Below are 15,431 nucleotides of genomic sequence, written 5' to 3'. Positions count from 1 at the left end.
AATTTTTTGTCTTTAATTTACATTGACAGATGTCCATGGTAGAAGAGGTAATGATTAGCTACTGCTAAGAGGTGATGATTATGACATTAGGATAACCAGTTGATTTGTAGCACTTTCCAGTTCTGGAACGATTGGTGGGTTATGTATTGGCAGGTGTAACACATACACCCATGTCCCTGCCTAGGGGACAATGTATCTCTCTCTAATACGCATTACACTTTTTTTCAACACTGATTTAACAGTATTTAACAATTTAAGAACTGTTGAGTGAAATGAAATAGTTTAATTTTAAAAAACACACAGTCTTAGCAACTCCCAAAAGTGATGCAATATAGGTAGCCTTTGTTTTTTTAAAGCAAGAAGGGAGTGTCTGGCTGTGGGTCTTAATAGAAAGATGCCATTCAACACTGTGGAGTTCATTGTTGAAGACAGAAGTAATGGAGGAGACAAGGCATAAACTTCAGGGCTTCAACAAAAGGGGAACTGTGGAATGAGAATTTCAAATACAACATAGTGACAGCATTACCAAAAATCAAGGTATTTGTCTTGGATCCTTGCTCGCAGAGAAAGAGTCGTGAAGCTCATCAGGTGTAGAGCCTTCCCCAGTAGCAGTCTGAAAAGGCCAGACTTGGGCAAGTCCTCTGCAGAAGGGGCTCCTGAGGAGAGCACCAGGTCTACCTTAATACCGGAGAAGCAGCGTGGGAGGCCGCCAGTGGGGCTGTGAGTGGCAGCACTGCTTAAAAAGGAAAGGCTCAGAAGCAGACGTGTCCTCAGGCTCGCCTGAAGTCATACATGCGTGGCTATAAACATCCTGTGCTTCAGAAATTTGTTTCAACTTTGGTTTTTATAGAAATGGCAGGCCATGATTGAATACACTTTAAAAGTAAAAAGCCCTTACAGTATGAGTAATGACTCAGTTTTACAAATAAAAGGATTTTCGTAGTGCTCAGACTTCCAGAGAAAACGGTCAACAGATGTTGACCTCCTCTGTCCCTCTAATGATGGTACTAACAAACTGGAAATAATGAATTAGAGTAAAAGGGAAATATGTAATAATACAAGGGAAGTCTATTAGTACATAAAAAAAGAGTCCTTGTTTTTTAACAAGTATTTTTTGTTCACACCAACAAAATCCTTTCAAGTTTGATGGAGTGTATGACCCTAGTGGCAGGACTCTGAAACTAAGCATGACCTAAAAGGCTGCCATGGGAGAATCTGAAGTATCGGTTGCTACTTCTACTTTAATTTTTTATCTCAAATGAAGTTCCATCACATAACACAGCACACAGGGCAATTAGATACTAGTTCTGAATTAGTATGAAAAATTTAAAGACAGCAAAAACAAACAGCATTTTATTTCTGTAAGGGAGTGTCTGAGAACTGCCCGAGAATTATGGCTAAGTTCATTAATGAGGTAGATCTAATAGGTATTTATACCTTAAATAATTTCAATTATAACCATCAAATGAATTGCTTAGATGCTGCGGTTAAGAAAATCATACAAAACAAAGCAAATTGTTTAAAAGAAACATCTAGAATTTAAAAGTATTAAAAGAAATATAGAGGGTAGAATAGATGTACTAACAACTTGGTGCTATTTCTGACAAAGTATTTCTTTTATAGTTTATTCCTAAATGTGAGCAAAGCAATCACAAATGAGTATCAGAAGCAGTTACAAAGATTGGGCATGGTTACTTGTAGTCAGTTCTATTATAAAGAATAGATTCTATTGAAATACATAATCTTGCAGGAAGATTCTGTCAATGAGAATTTTGTTGCAGCTGTCAAAGGTATGTATTTATAGTGTAGAGAACAGAGGAAATGGAATCCTAGAGGCCACTCACTGTGACTTTGCACATATTACCACTGCTCTCAGCCTCGATTTCATCATCCATGAAACCAAGGAGATTAACAGAAGACAGACCTCTAACATCCCAGCTGTAAAAATCTCTTCTGAAATTTATGTATTAATGATTGCTATTGGAAACTCCATTCCCATCAACCTTAATGTCAGGGACAATGAATAAAGTAGGAGATGACCACCGGCTCTCCTTTGGGCAACCTGGTCTTTTGAACCAAAGACCAAAATCCTCTTCCTGAAACTATCACTTTCCTATTGTGCTCTCACCTTTAGTTCTTCAGGCCAATGGTTCTCCCTTTGGAACTAAGGTCAGAGCATCTTGTCCAGCCACCTTGTTTTGCAAATGAGAAATGCACCAGAGAGGGCAAGTGACCTGCCTGGAGTACCAGAGCTAGTTAATGACACAGCCAGGACGAGAATCCAAGTCTGCTGTTTGTGACACCAGTGTTCTTTCCCCTATATCATACCACCCACTTGTCTCACTCCTGACAGAAAGCAAAACAAAAGCATGGGAAAAGGATTAGAAAGAGCCATCTATTTAGATAATACCAGTGAGAAGTTATTTTATTTCAAAAATGTAAATATGGATGTGAAGGCATCATGCTCCCTGATTTCAAACTATATTACAAAGCTATAGTAATCAACAGTATGGTATTGGCATAAAAACAGATACACAGATCAATAGAACAGAAGAGAGCCCAGAAATAAACCCTTGCATATATGATTGACTCAATTTACAACAAAGGAGGCAGGAACACACAATGGGGAAAGGACAGTCTCTTCAATAAATGGTGTTGGGAAAACTGAACAGCCACATGGAAAAGAATGAAACTGGACCATTATCTTATACCATCACAAAAATTAACTCAAAATGGATTAAAGACTTGAATATAAGACCAGAAACCATAAAGCTCCTAGAAGAGAACATATGCAATAAGCTTCTTGACATCACTCTTGGCTGTATTTTTTTAGATCTGACTCCAAAGGCAATGGCAATAAAAACCAAAATAAACAATGAAACTATATCAAACTAAAAAGCTTCTGCATGGCAAAGGAATCCATTAACAAAAAGGCAACATACTGAATGGGAAAATATATTGCAAATCATAAATCTGGTAAGGGGTTAACATCCAAATTATAAAAAGAACTCCTACAACTCAATAACAAAACATAAGCAATCTGATTTTAAAATGAGCAGAGGACCTAAACAGACATTTTTCCAAAGAAGACATACAGATGGCCAACAGGCACATGAAAAGATGCTGAGCATCAGGAATCACCAGAGAAATACAACTCAAAACCATGAGATATATCGTCTTGCATTTGTCAGGATGGCTATTATCAAAAAGAAATAAGTGTTGATGAGGACATAGAGAAAAGGGAACTATTGTGCACTATTGGGAATGTAAATTGGTGTAGCCATAATGGAAAACAGTATGAAGGTTCCTCAAAAAACTAAAAATGGAACTACCATGTGACCCAGCAAGTCTGCTTCTGGGTATTTAGCTGAAGAAAATGAAAGCATTAATTTAAAAAGATATATGCTATGTTCACTGCAGCATTCACAATAGCCAAAATAAGAAGACAACCAAAGTGTCCACTGATGGATGAATGGATAAAGATGTACACCCCTCACAAACACACATAGAGAAATACTACTCAGCCATGAAAAACAATGAAATCTTGCCATTTGTGATGTGGATGGACCCTGTGGGTACTATGCTAAATGAACTAGAGAAAGACAGCCATATGGTTTCATTTATATGTGGAATCTAAAACAAAAGAAAAAAAACTCATAGATGCAGAGAACAAATAGGTGGTTGCCAGAATGGGGGTAGCAGGGAGGTTGAGCAAGACAGAGAAGGGTCAAGAGGTATAAACTCCAGTCATAAATAAGTCATGTCATGGGATGTAATGTTCAGCATGGTGACTAGAGTCAATAACACCACGTTGCATGTTACATAACTTTATATGGTGACGGGGAAACTAGACTCACTGTGGTGATCATTTTGCAGTGTACACAAATATCAAGTCATTGTGTTGTACACCTGAAACTAATATGATATTATATGTCAACTATACCTTAACAATGACAACAAATATGCATGTGATACTAAATGCTAATATCTGAAAAGATTAGCTGAGCAAGTGCATGACAGACTCAATAACCACATTTTAATAATCATTGCCCAATGCCTATGAAGTTAAAGAAAGCTGTCAGGTTGAGGGGAGGAGAGGTGGAATACTTTGGATAACATGAAAGATTAAGATAAGGTTGTTGGAAAGTGACTAAATTCCCTAAACCAACAAAAATCAATCCAAGGAGTTAAGGTACAGAAACAAAGATGGTATAATTTGGCCTAGAGTTAACTGCAACTTAAGTCAATGTAATGCCATAAATGTGGATATTATACATATTTTCATTATGTTCTAGTAACAAGAATTCAGAGAAAAGTGATGAGTTGTGCCATCGTAAGACTAATAAAGCATTATCCCCTATCAGCCACTGACTCTGATTTTGACATTTGCAGTAAGGATAAGAAGTACTAAAACTATTCAGATTTATTGGGGATCCCTGGGTGGCACAGCAGTTTAGCGCCTGCCTTTGGCCCAGGGCACGATCCTGGAGACCCGGGATCAAATCCCACATCGGGCTCCCGGTGCATGGAGCCTGCTTCTCCCTCTGCCTAAGTCTCTGCCTCTCTCTCTCTCTCTCTCTCTCTGTGACTATCATTAAAAAAAAAATTATTATTCATAGAAGACTAGTTGGTAAGACTCAGAGGAACTTCTGGGATGTGACTTTAATGAAACTGTAATTATCTTCACAGGAAAACCACTGAAAATGCAGAAATACAAACACAGATCTTAAGAAATCTTTAAAGACTAAGGGCTAAAAGACAAGATGGATCAATTCTATTCACAGGATGATCATGAGAAAGCAATACATATAAGTAATTGGCCTTCCAAGAATAAGTGGCTTCTGTTTCTACCTAATGAGATTTCATTTAAAATGATTAATTGAGAACAATGAAAGAGGCACAGGAACCAATACCAATAGCAAATACTCAGTTTTTCTGAGGGGTATGATAAAAACATGTCCTTCTTATGTTTATACCATAGAACTCTGAAAAGTCATACTCGTGGTAACAAAGACAAGCCTAGGTCCTATAATATGAAAATAATAAATAGGATATAATACACTAAACAAAAAGTTAAAAGCTAATTAAAATAAATTAAGAATAATACATTTACATTGAAAAAAAGGATAAGCGTATGATATCCTGGGTTTCTCAATTATAAAAACACAAAAAGTAATATTCATCTGAAAAAGGCTGTCATAATGATTAAATAATATACATAAAATTCTGAAGAGTGTATGGCACACAATAAATGCTTAATAGATGGCAGCTACCATTTTTAGAACCAGGAGGAAGAATAATTTCATTAATAAAGAGTTTTCAAACTGGACTCCTCACCACCTCCCTGCTGCAGCTTCATTTCCAGCACACAAATGTCATCACTATTAGCTAATTAGGTAGCTTTTGACCAGATCACTGAGAAGATCTCATGAGAAAACCAAGATGAGGGAAAAAGAGTACCTGGGGAGGCACTGGCTAGCAAAAAAACATGTTCTGACATTATTTCTAAGCAGCACTCAAGGTGAGGGCTCACTCACAGGGACCCAAAGAGAAGAAGTCAAAATCAAGGCAATTTAGAAGTCTTAAAGATGAAAGGAAACTGCTGTGACACAAAGCCCTAATGAAAGTAAAAATAGTTCCAGAGAAAACTAGAAGACTCTTTGCTAGATCCATTTTTATCTGTTTTGAAAACAATTTAGACTCATCATCTTTTCACCTACCAACTAACAGAGAGTTTTCATCTCAGTTTATTTCCAGGAGGATCTTGATTTATTTTTGTTTTATGAAGCATTTAATTTCTTTCTGCTCACACTATGTTATTTATGGTTTAAGAATTCTACTTTTCTCCCCCATTACAGTCAGGGATCATTTACTGTACTCATCTAACCCTAAAAATAAAGTGACAAAAAAGAAAAGAAAGCTACTTCAAATCTGGAAGCAATTCTTGGGAAGGACATCGGAGGCTACATGTAGGACAGGATAAAGTGAAAAAGATCCCATGGGGGAAGGTGCAATTTAAAGGCTACATGTAGAGGAGGAACGAAGCTCCTGCAAGGTAGTGGATGAAAATGTAATCATATGGCTTTTCTTCTCTCCTCATTAATGGGAATGCTGTCTGTGATGGAGCAATCTCTTAATAAAAGTTCTGAAATTTGCCAGGTGGCTTGTTAGCAGATTTATCTATTTATTCCTAAGTTTAGAATTTGCTTCTTTTCAGACATTCCATGGGTCAAATTGAGAAAATTTCTATTTCTCCGAAAAAGTAAGAGCTTGGATTTTATTGCCTTTGCCCACTCTCCTGATGCTGTTCTTTCCTTCTTTTAAAAACAATCCAAATACACCCCTTTCTGAACTATATATTGATCTTAGTGAAATAAATGAACCCCTTTTGAATTTTGCTGTAAAGAGGCTCATTGAAATAGGCCTACAGACAGTAACTTAAAACCAGACAAATCCAGATCTCCAATCGCATCAGTTTCTCCACCCACAAGTACACTTAAGGCTCAAAAAGAAAAATTAATGCCCAAACAGCCAGTGAAGCATAGACACAGAAACATTTTCTATCCTGGGCATACCAGGTATCACATAAGATATCATTAGTCTTTGACCATTCATTTAGAAGGGTTTCTAACCTTTTAAAATCACATACTAATTAATTAACATCAGCAACACATCAGGGATCTTGGGCCACACTCATAATGGCTTCTTTGTCAAGTAAGCAAAGAAACTATGTTATTTTGGTTGCGTGGAAGTTCCTATATGTTCCACTGAAATGCAAATATCTTGGATTCCCTACTAAAGGGTGTGGATCTCCATGTAAATGATTATCTCTGTTACAGAGAAAGAAGGGGCTGCTGCACTTGCTGGAATGTCTTCAGCTTTGTATCAGATGCTCCAAGTTTGGTTATAACCAAGCTTCCAGTTTACCCAATGCCAAATTTCATGCTTTAGCAAGGGGAGAAAAGTCTAGATGCCAGGAACACACTAGACCTCTCAGATAAAGGAGTAGAAGCATGCTTCAACTGGACTAAGGTTGGTCCTCTTTGTTAGCACCAAACTCTCATTATTTAGTTCTTCACAGACTAAATTACAGCTTCTCTCAGAGAAGAGGACCTGGATATTGAAAAGGAATTAAAGTAGATATTAAGGTAGAAATTCCAAGGCCAAATATCCTAAGGTCAGGCAAAGCAGCATCTGAGGCCAGTACAAGAAAATGGTGGAATTCAATGGGCAGCAACTGTGGGGTACAGGAGCTTCCCAAGTCCTTGTCTGGCCTCAAGGCCCCACCTGTACCCCAATCATGGGTACCACCTCCTCGATCCATAGCAAGTCCAATGGAGCTGAGGTTCGAGTTTGTCGATGGTGAATTCGGCGTAGCCGCAGAAGATACAGTATGATGGCCAGTAGCACCACCAGGATACAGGCGAAGAAGAGATAGTGGTTGTAGACAAAGGAGAGACGGAACCAGCTACCATGGGCCTGCCGGACACCTTCTTGCCGTAGATCCCTAGGGAAGAGTTTGAAGGTAGAAAGTAATGTTAATTTCAAAGAGAAATAGGCTGACTTAAAAGGCCAGTGGGGGCAGCCCGGGTGGCTCAGCGGTTTAGCGCCTGTCTTCAGCCCAGGGTGTGATCCTGGAGACCCGGGATCAAGTCCCATGTCAGGCTCCCTGCATGGAGCTGCATGGAGCCTGCTCCTCCCTCTGCCTATGTCTGTACCTTTCTCTCTCACTCTCTATCTCTCAATAATAAATGAATAAAATTAAAAACAAAAAGGCCAGTGGTGTTATACCATTCTATTCATGCAAATGTACTAGGATACCAGCTTCACAGGGCAAGCAAAGCTAAAGAATGTCTCCAGCCCTAGCACTGCTATGTGATTCATCCTGTATTTTCTTTGCCAGGGCCTACAGAGGGAGCGTCATAGGCCTACATTTTCCAGAATCTGGGGACAAAATCAGAAGGCAAAAAAATGAATAGTAAGATAAGGCTGATCATCTATAACCTTAGTTTTAACAGTGACCCCATACCTTTCTGTAAATACATACATACAAGTTAGTAAATACAGTACTAACAAGAATAGAGTGATCTCTAAATCCAAACAAGAAATCAGACTGTATCTGAATCTTTTAAAAAATTGACTGTGCTTCCTAAGGATTTAGAATATATGGAGAGAAAGCTGTCACCTGATCAACAGGATTGTAATCTGGAAAAAAATGAGATCTGTAAGCCAAAGAGCAGTAGACTGCCTGCTCAGAACAGAAGCTGCTCTTTGCTCCAGATACCAAATGCATCTTTGTTTTGCTTGACCTGCAGTATTTTCTTAAAATGTGAATCTCCAAATTGAAAGACTGCCTATAAAGTATGGATTTCTGGCTTGTCCTGATAAATGAGAACTGGCAGATGCTGGAACAGCATTTCTGTACAGTAGTCAGCTTCATCTGGAGCGCATACTCTGTAGCTCCCCACTTCTTTCACTTCTATCAGCTGCCTGTCTTCTGAGTTTATGGAAACAGGCAGCAAAGATTAAAAATTCATTTTAGTTTATCTGAAATAATCCAGGGTAGAAAGAACCTAAAAATTATTCCAACTATCTTATGGTCCATAGAGCAAGACATCAGGCTATCACAGCTTGATGACAATACCCCCCTAAGTGCATCTCATGTGCTTTGTTCTAATTCTGCCCCCCAGAAAGCCTTCTAAATCAATTATATGATCTCTAGAATGACTATAACACAGCCTATCCCATTTCTCTAGTCAGATGCTTTCTACAGGAACCTAAGAATGACATTTTAGTTTATCACTCAGTATCTTAGAACTGGTTAAGTAAAGACTGATTTATTATGGGTGAACAAATAAAACTGAATTCCTGAAATTGCAAAGCTAAAGAACAAACTCCTGATTAAATTCTCAAGCCTTCTTTCTGTTTCAACATGCCTGGGTAGAAATAATATTTCATGGGGTAGTAATAGAGGGACTTAGTTTGAATGCTTTGTTGAGGGAGAGAGGTCACTTAAGAAACCTATTCTGAGACACCAACCTACATCCTCTGATCTCAAGATGCCAGGTCAGTCCACTTTACCTGAGTGGTAAGAATCGTGTTTTATACAGAATGGCTCCCAGTGTCCACTGAACCTCTCGGTCATATACCAGCTGGGCTGTCTGCAGGTGTGGGTAGTCATAGGGAAAGTGGAATCCTTCATGCAGGACTTGGTACATCCAAGCCGATTTAAAACACTGATATCTGTGTGATAAAATAATATTTTTTTAAAGAAGAAGAAGGAAAAAAGAGAATTCTAATGCTAATTTTTTCTATTTTTTTTGATATACCAACGTAATAAATGCAGTTTATGACTTCTTTAAATTTACATAGTACTTCAACATATTAATACCCTGTGAGCCACAAAAAAAACCCACATAAATTTACAGTAGTATTATTGGTCACCAAGATGGAGAGGGAAAGGAAACTTTACAATTGTGAGAATGCACAAATGTTCTCATTAAGGCAGTATTGACCCAGATGACCATTAGGATCTATCTCCTCAGTTGCCTCATAATTCTGGAATGTCCTTCATGAAACGTGTCAGCACACAAAATTTGCTAAATTCTCACATGTTCTTCACTTTCTGATTCATCTGTTGAACTGGGAGTAGGAAGATGGTCATAGACAATGTGCTCTCCCTCCCTTGTCTATTATATTCTCACTGGAGGTCAACATTTCTCTTTACACTTCACCTTCCTCCCCTCTAGGTGGAGCCAAACCTGAGCCTACTTTATCTTGATGTTTTCCACAAAAGTGAAGAACACCTTCATGCAGTAATGATATTGTGACTGTGTTTTCTTTTTCTTTTTTTTTAAGAGGGCAGGGGTAGAGGCAGATGGAAAGGAAGAGAATCTCAAGCAGGGTCCACGCCCAGCGCAGAGCCCGATGTGGGGCTCAATCTCACAACCCTGAGATCATGACCTGAGCCAAAATCAAGAGCCGCTTAACCAACTAAGCCACCAGGTGCCCCCTTTTTCTTTTCTTGAGTCCTTATCTTCTAGGACCCTGCTGAGATACCTACAAGTGTATGTACATGATGTCTGGGATTTGCTTCAAAATAACCCAGCTGCAGTAGGAGGGGAATAGAAGGGTGGGAAAATCAATGCAACAAGATTGGGCAGAAATTGATAACCATTGGTAGAGAAGCAGAGTAACAGGTACACGGGAGCTCACGATACTGTTTTATTTTTATGTTTAAAATATTTTACAAATGGGGATCCCTGGGTGGCTCAGCAGTTTAGCACCTGCCTTCGGCCCAGGGTGTGATCCTGGAGTCCTGGGATCAAGTCCCACATCAGGCTTCCGGCATGGAGCCTGCTTCTCCCTCTGCCTGTGTCTCTGCCTCTCTCTTTCTGTGTGCCTCTCATGAATAAATAAATAAAATCGTTTTAAAAAAAATAAAATAAAATATTTTACAAATGTTTACAAAATGGAAGGACTGATGAACCAAACTGGCAAAATATTGGCATTTGCTGAAGCTTGGGTGAGGTTTGTGTTACTTTTCTTTCTACTTTTCTGCATGTTCCATATTTTAATTAAGAAAGCCCACCACTTTTGATTTCAAGCCACTCATATCTTTTGGTAACTCTGGTTTTCCTCGGCTTTGTTAAACTAGGCTTGCTATTTTGGCCCCTATTGCTCAGAAAGCCAAAATCTAAAATAATCAAATTCTCTTTCAATATAAGATCCCACCTGTACTCTTACTTGCTCTCTCTCCCTCATTATAATCTGCCATCTACGTTTTCAGGGCACATCCAGGGGAGAAAAGGAAGTCACTTACTTGAGTCGATGCTCATCTGCATGTGATGAAAAGAGGCCATTCTTGAATCTCTGAGTTAGTACTGGCCAAGCCATGCCACAGTAATCCTGGAACAATTGCACAGAAATGGTGCAACACAAAATGAAAGCCAAACTCTAACTTCCCTACCATCACAGCTGCTCCCTGTCTAAAGTTAACTTGTGGGGCTACTAGTTGACAAAGGAAAATGGGAGCACTATATTCATTCACTGGACACTGTGCAACGCAAGTGCCAAAATCCAGGCTGCTAAGGGTCTCCTTTTTATTCCCATCAACTCAAGTCCAATACAAAGCCAGCCTAGTATGGCTCCTGAGCCTCTTTGGCTTCAGACAGAGATAAGGTTAGAACCAGGAATAGCAACACCAAAGCCAAAGGGAGCCTCATTCTGCTCTATGTAAGACTAACATGAGCAGGTAACGCAGATGGTACAGAGTGGTCAAACTTCTACTACTGGCCAGTCTCCATATTGTCGTTCTCCCTAGAGGAATCATTCCTTTTGGTTTGATCAGTAAACTAACATTTCCTGAATGTCTGCTTTGTGCCAGGTACCACTCTAGGTGCCAGGGAGATCTAGCAGTGAACAAAACAGACCAAACTTTCTGCCCTCATGAAGCTCACATTCTCGTGGTGAGACAGACAATAACCAGATATACATGCACGTGTACATACATACATATACACATACATAGAGTGTGTTAGATGACATAAATGCTCACATTTCATTCATTACTTTCATTCTCTAGTGGTGGGATCCTGCCCCGAGTTGGGCACCCTGCTCAGTGTGGAGTCTGCTTGATATTCTCTCTCTCTTCCTCCCCCTATACACCTCTCCCAACTCATGTGCAAATGTGCACTCTTCCTCAAATAAATAAAATCTTTAAAAAAAATAATAAAAGAGCTATACTCTCCCTTTCTCTCTGCCCCTCCCTCTGCTTACCTGCTCTCGCTCTCTCTCTCTCTCTAAAACAAATAAATAAATCTTTTTTTAAAAAAGGAGGAGGTATAGAAAGCTAGCTAAACTTTACTTGTTCAGGTAACTAATGATTTAAGCCCATAAGCTATTAATGTTGTATATATGCTCTAAATGAATTTTTATCTCTTCTGTATTTTGGTCTTAATACTTCCATTGACATTGCTTTTCCCAAAATCTTTCTAATATTCCAAGTGACCCTATACACCATTCTGGCCTCCTAATAATCCAAACCAAGAAAATGAAAGTACACTTGCCCACCTGTGAGACATCATCTCCAAAAGCACAATACAATTGAGAATACTCAGTAAGGGGAAAAATATCTAGGGATGACACTCTTGGCCACAAACATTAAACATGATTATGGGAAAACTAGAGGAAAAACCATTAGCTAACACAACAATTTTGGACTTGGGTGATAATTTGGGTGATCAGGACGTGCATGGAAACCTAAGCTTAATGAATTTAAAGACAGTATGGCACAGCGGTTTCCTTAACTTCTGAGTCCACTTTTTCATCTATAAAATGAGGGCTCATGGGGCCCCTGTGAAGAATCCAGAGAGATCAGGCATGCAAAGCTCTTTGCACAGCATCTGGCACAAAGTCAGACATCCAACAAATGGCTGCTGCTGGCATGAGGTATCTTTATTATAAACAATTTACCTGAGCAGCTTTGGCAAATGTTGGCCCATGATATCGGCCACCGATGCGTAACACATCCTCTGTACAGTAAAAAAATTCAGAGAAACCGTAGAACTCGCTGTTGTTGAAGTCAATTGGCGACTGGTAGATGCCATTCAGCGAAGCCTGGCTGGTATTGGAGCGAGCCAGTAGGGGGCTCAGCATTGCCCCGCAAGATGCCCAGTCTCCTTTTCCTCGCACATGTAGCACCTGGCTGTTCCTCTCTACCACATCTGTGAGGCCCACAGGCAGGCAGGGATCCAGAAATGGATTGTCCGGACTCAGACCCGTCTTTTGGCCCAGCAACCTGTCACAATGACAAAAACAAACAAAACACATCACTAATGTCCTCAACCTCTTCTAAGAAACACCTAGCTTAAGAAGCTGGCCCAAGAATGCACTTCACAGATACCTTGTTTTACATGGCATCCCTAGAAACAAGACTGGAGTTTTATCATGTAGTCATAACGCATCAACATTTACCTTAAGCAAATCCAGTTTAGTTGAAAGAAAGAAGAAAAGGGGGGGGAGATATGGCAATGATCAAATTTTGTTCAACCTTTTAGTCCACGTGTATATCTCCCAATGTAGAGTGAAACTGGAAATGTTAATCTGCTGTCTCCATCTAGTCTTCATTCCCACTGGCCTCTTTAAAGTACCAAGATATCACCACACTGAGTACAGTTCTAATGTTTAACAAAACACCTGGGAGGAGGTAAAGAGGGAAGGCCCAGGGGAGGCTCCTGAAGAGGGGACCATGTCAGTGGTTCAGTGACAACTTCTGGCAACAGGAAGGAAGACATGCCTGCCCCCTCCTGGGGATGGGAGGGACAGTGCAGATTTTCATCCCCACTGTGGCCACCACATGGTTCTGGCTGTTTCAAGTCAGCACTTGCCCAGCAACAATATTCCCATTCCTAAAGAGATGAAATACAGACCTGGCCAAGAATAGACATTAAGTGAAGACCAAAAATGTTGCCAACCACAGGTTATTATGCACCAGTTCCTAAAGACACATACGTTGAAGAGAGGACTTCCTGGGATGAAGTCCCCACGAGGGTAAAGACTGAAGGGTGTAGTAGAAATGTGGCAACACCACAGAATGCTTTGAAATGACTGGAACCTATTTTAAGGATGTGATATCAACTATTTAAAAAAAAAAAAAAACACCTCAGAAAATATTAAGATGAAAGAACCAGGGGCACCTGGATGGCTCAGTTGGTTGAGCATCCGACTGTTGATTTCAGCTCAGGTCATGATCTCAGGGTCATAGAATCAAGCCCTGCAACAGGCTCTGCACTGGGCATGGAGCCTGCTTGAGATTCTCTCTCTCCCTCTACTCCTACCCAACCCCTGCTCACTCTCTCTTAAAAAAAAGAAGAAGAAAGGAGGAGGAGGAGGGAGAAGGAGAAGGAGGAGGGAGAAGGAGGAGGGAGAAGGAGGAGGGAGAAGGAGGAGGAGGAGGGAGAAGGAGGAGGAGGAGGGAGAAGGAAGAAGGAAGAAGGAAGAAGGAAGAAGAAGGAGGAAGGAGGAAGAAGGAAGAAGAAGAAAGAACCGTTACATTTTGACATCCCAGAAAGCACAGGTTTCTCTAGATTAGCAGCTATATGAGATGAAGAATAAGTCTTCTGAATTAGGAATTTGGGTACATGGCAAGAAAATACCAATACATGAGAGGATGATGATGCAGCCTGGCAAGTTCTGAGGCAGAAAATGGCAGACAAAGAGAAAAGGGTAGCAGAACAACAAAGGAAGGAAATGGAAAAAGAAGCACAGCAGCTAACAAAATTGGTGTGAAACTCTCATAACTGTTCTTCAGATGCTGCAGTGCCCACAGCCTGAGCAACAGGAGTACAGATGTAAGAGTATTTTCCCAGTGCAAACACACTGATTTTAACGTATTCATTAATCATCTGGGATAACAGGATTCTCCCAAAATACTGTGAACTTTTGGTAGTTGAGACTCATAAAAACTCCCTTAGCAGCGAGGAGCTTGCTTCTCCCTCCCCCTCTGCTGCCACTCCCCCTGCTTGTGCTCTCTCTGTCAAATAAATTAAAAACAAAAACCAAAACAAAACAAAAACTTAAAAAAACAAAAAAGAATTTAATCTTACTTACCCTATGATACCATTTCTGAAACAGGACACTATAAGAGGTCCCAACAAGCTGCTGTACTTTTTGGAGTCTGAACTGCAAAGACGAGAATGTACCCTCATGTAGATCGAGTGGACCTACTAGCAGAGGGTCTCTAAGCAACACTATCGCATTGACAGGGGTGGTTAGGAAGGAGGAAGAAGCAAGGACCTATCTATCTTAGTAGGATATGAGTATCTGCACCCCAACAACATTCTGTTTCAGAGGCATGGATGTCCAGGCCAAAAAGTACCTATTTTTGGTAAGAGTTTCATTCAGCACAAGGTCTTCATAGCGCTGCCGGGCAAAGTTGCCCCCAAAACCCAGGAAGGTTGTGACATAAACCCTATACACATGTTCAGTATGTTGCACATCACAGCCCAGGTTGAATTCAGCCAGCAGGATCTTTGCTTCTTCTTCCTATAATACAATGTAAAGAGAAAAAAGGGAATTTTGGTTTTGGTTGATTGACATAAAGCTATGACATCACTACTACACCAGTCTCTGTGCGCTGGAGCTACTCTTGAAGGTATCTTATAACGTTCTCATTTTCATAGCATTATTTCAACAAAGACACAAAATGACAAGCCTACATCAAACAGTACAGAGACCAAATACCAAATTAAGGACTACAATACTATATACAGAGACCAAATACCAAATTAAGGACTACAATACTATATATAGTTCTAAAAGGCAGAATCGTTATAACAGATGATGTCATTTTCTTGCATATACTTCCCTGATTTTCCAATTTTCCAAAATGAGAATGTACTATTTTTATCATCAGGAAAAAAAAAGATTTT

The 15,431-nt window shown here is 39.8% G+C and overlaps 1 protein-coding gene across 1 annotated transcript in view; it reads right to left on the bottom strand.

Annotated features, from left to right (window-relative positions):
- Positions 1 to 2,398: 2,398 nt before the first annotated feature.
- Positions 2,399 to 15,431, bottom strand: part of ENTPD7 (ectonucleoside triphosphate diphosphohydrolase 7) — a 39,994-nt gene continuing 26,961 nt past the window's right edge. The window contains exons 9-13 of the mRNA XM_025466865.3: positions 14,879 to 15,045; positions 12,475 to 12,799; positions 10,823 to 10,908; positions 9,082 to 9,243; positions 2,399 to 7,507 (exon numbers count right to left, since the gene is read on the bottom strand). Of these exons, the coding sequence (XP_025322650.1) occupies positions 7,276 to 7,507; positions 9,082 to 9,243; positions 10,823 to 10,908; positions 12,475 to 12,799; positions 14,879 to 15,045 (972 nt within the window). The 3' untranslated portion in view covers positions 2,399 to 7,275. The remainder of the gene's footprint in view (positions 7,508 to 9,081; positions 9,244 to 10,822; positions 10,909 to 12,474; positions 12,800 to 14,878; positions 15,046 to 15,431) is intronic.

The sequence above is a fragment of the Canis lupus genome, chromosome 28, assembly GCF_003254725.2.
Source record: "Canis lupus dingo isolate Sandy chromosome 28, ASM325472v2, whole genome shotgun sequence".
Lineage (NCBI taxonomy): Eukaryota > Metazoa > Chordata > Mammalia > Carnivora > Canidae > Canis > Canis lupus.
The sequence above is the reverse complement of the archived record's forward strand: the minus strand, read 5'-3'. Positions and strand labels throughout refer to the sequence as shown.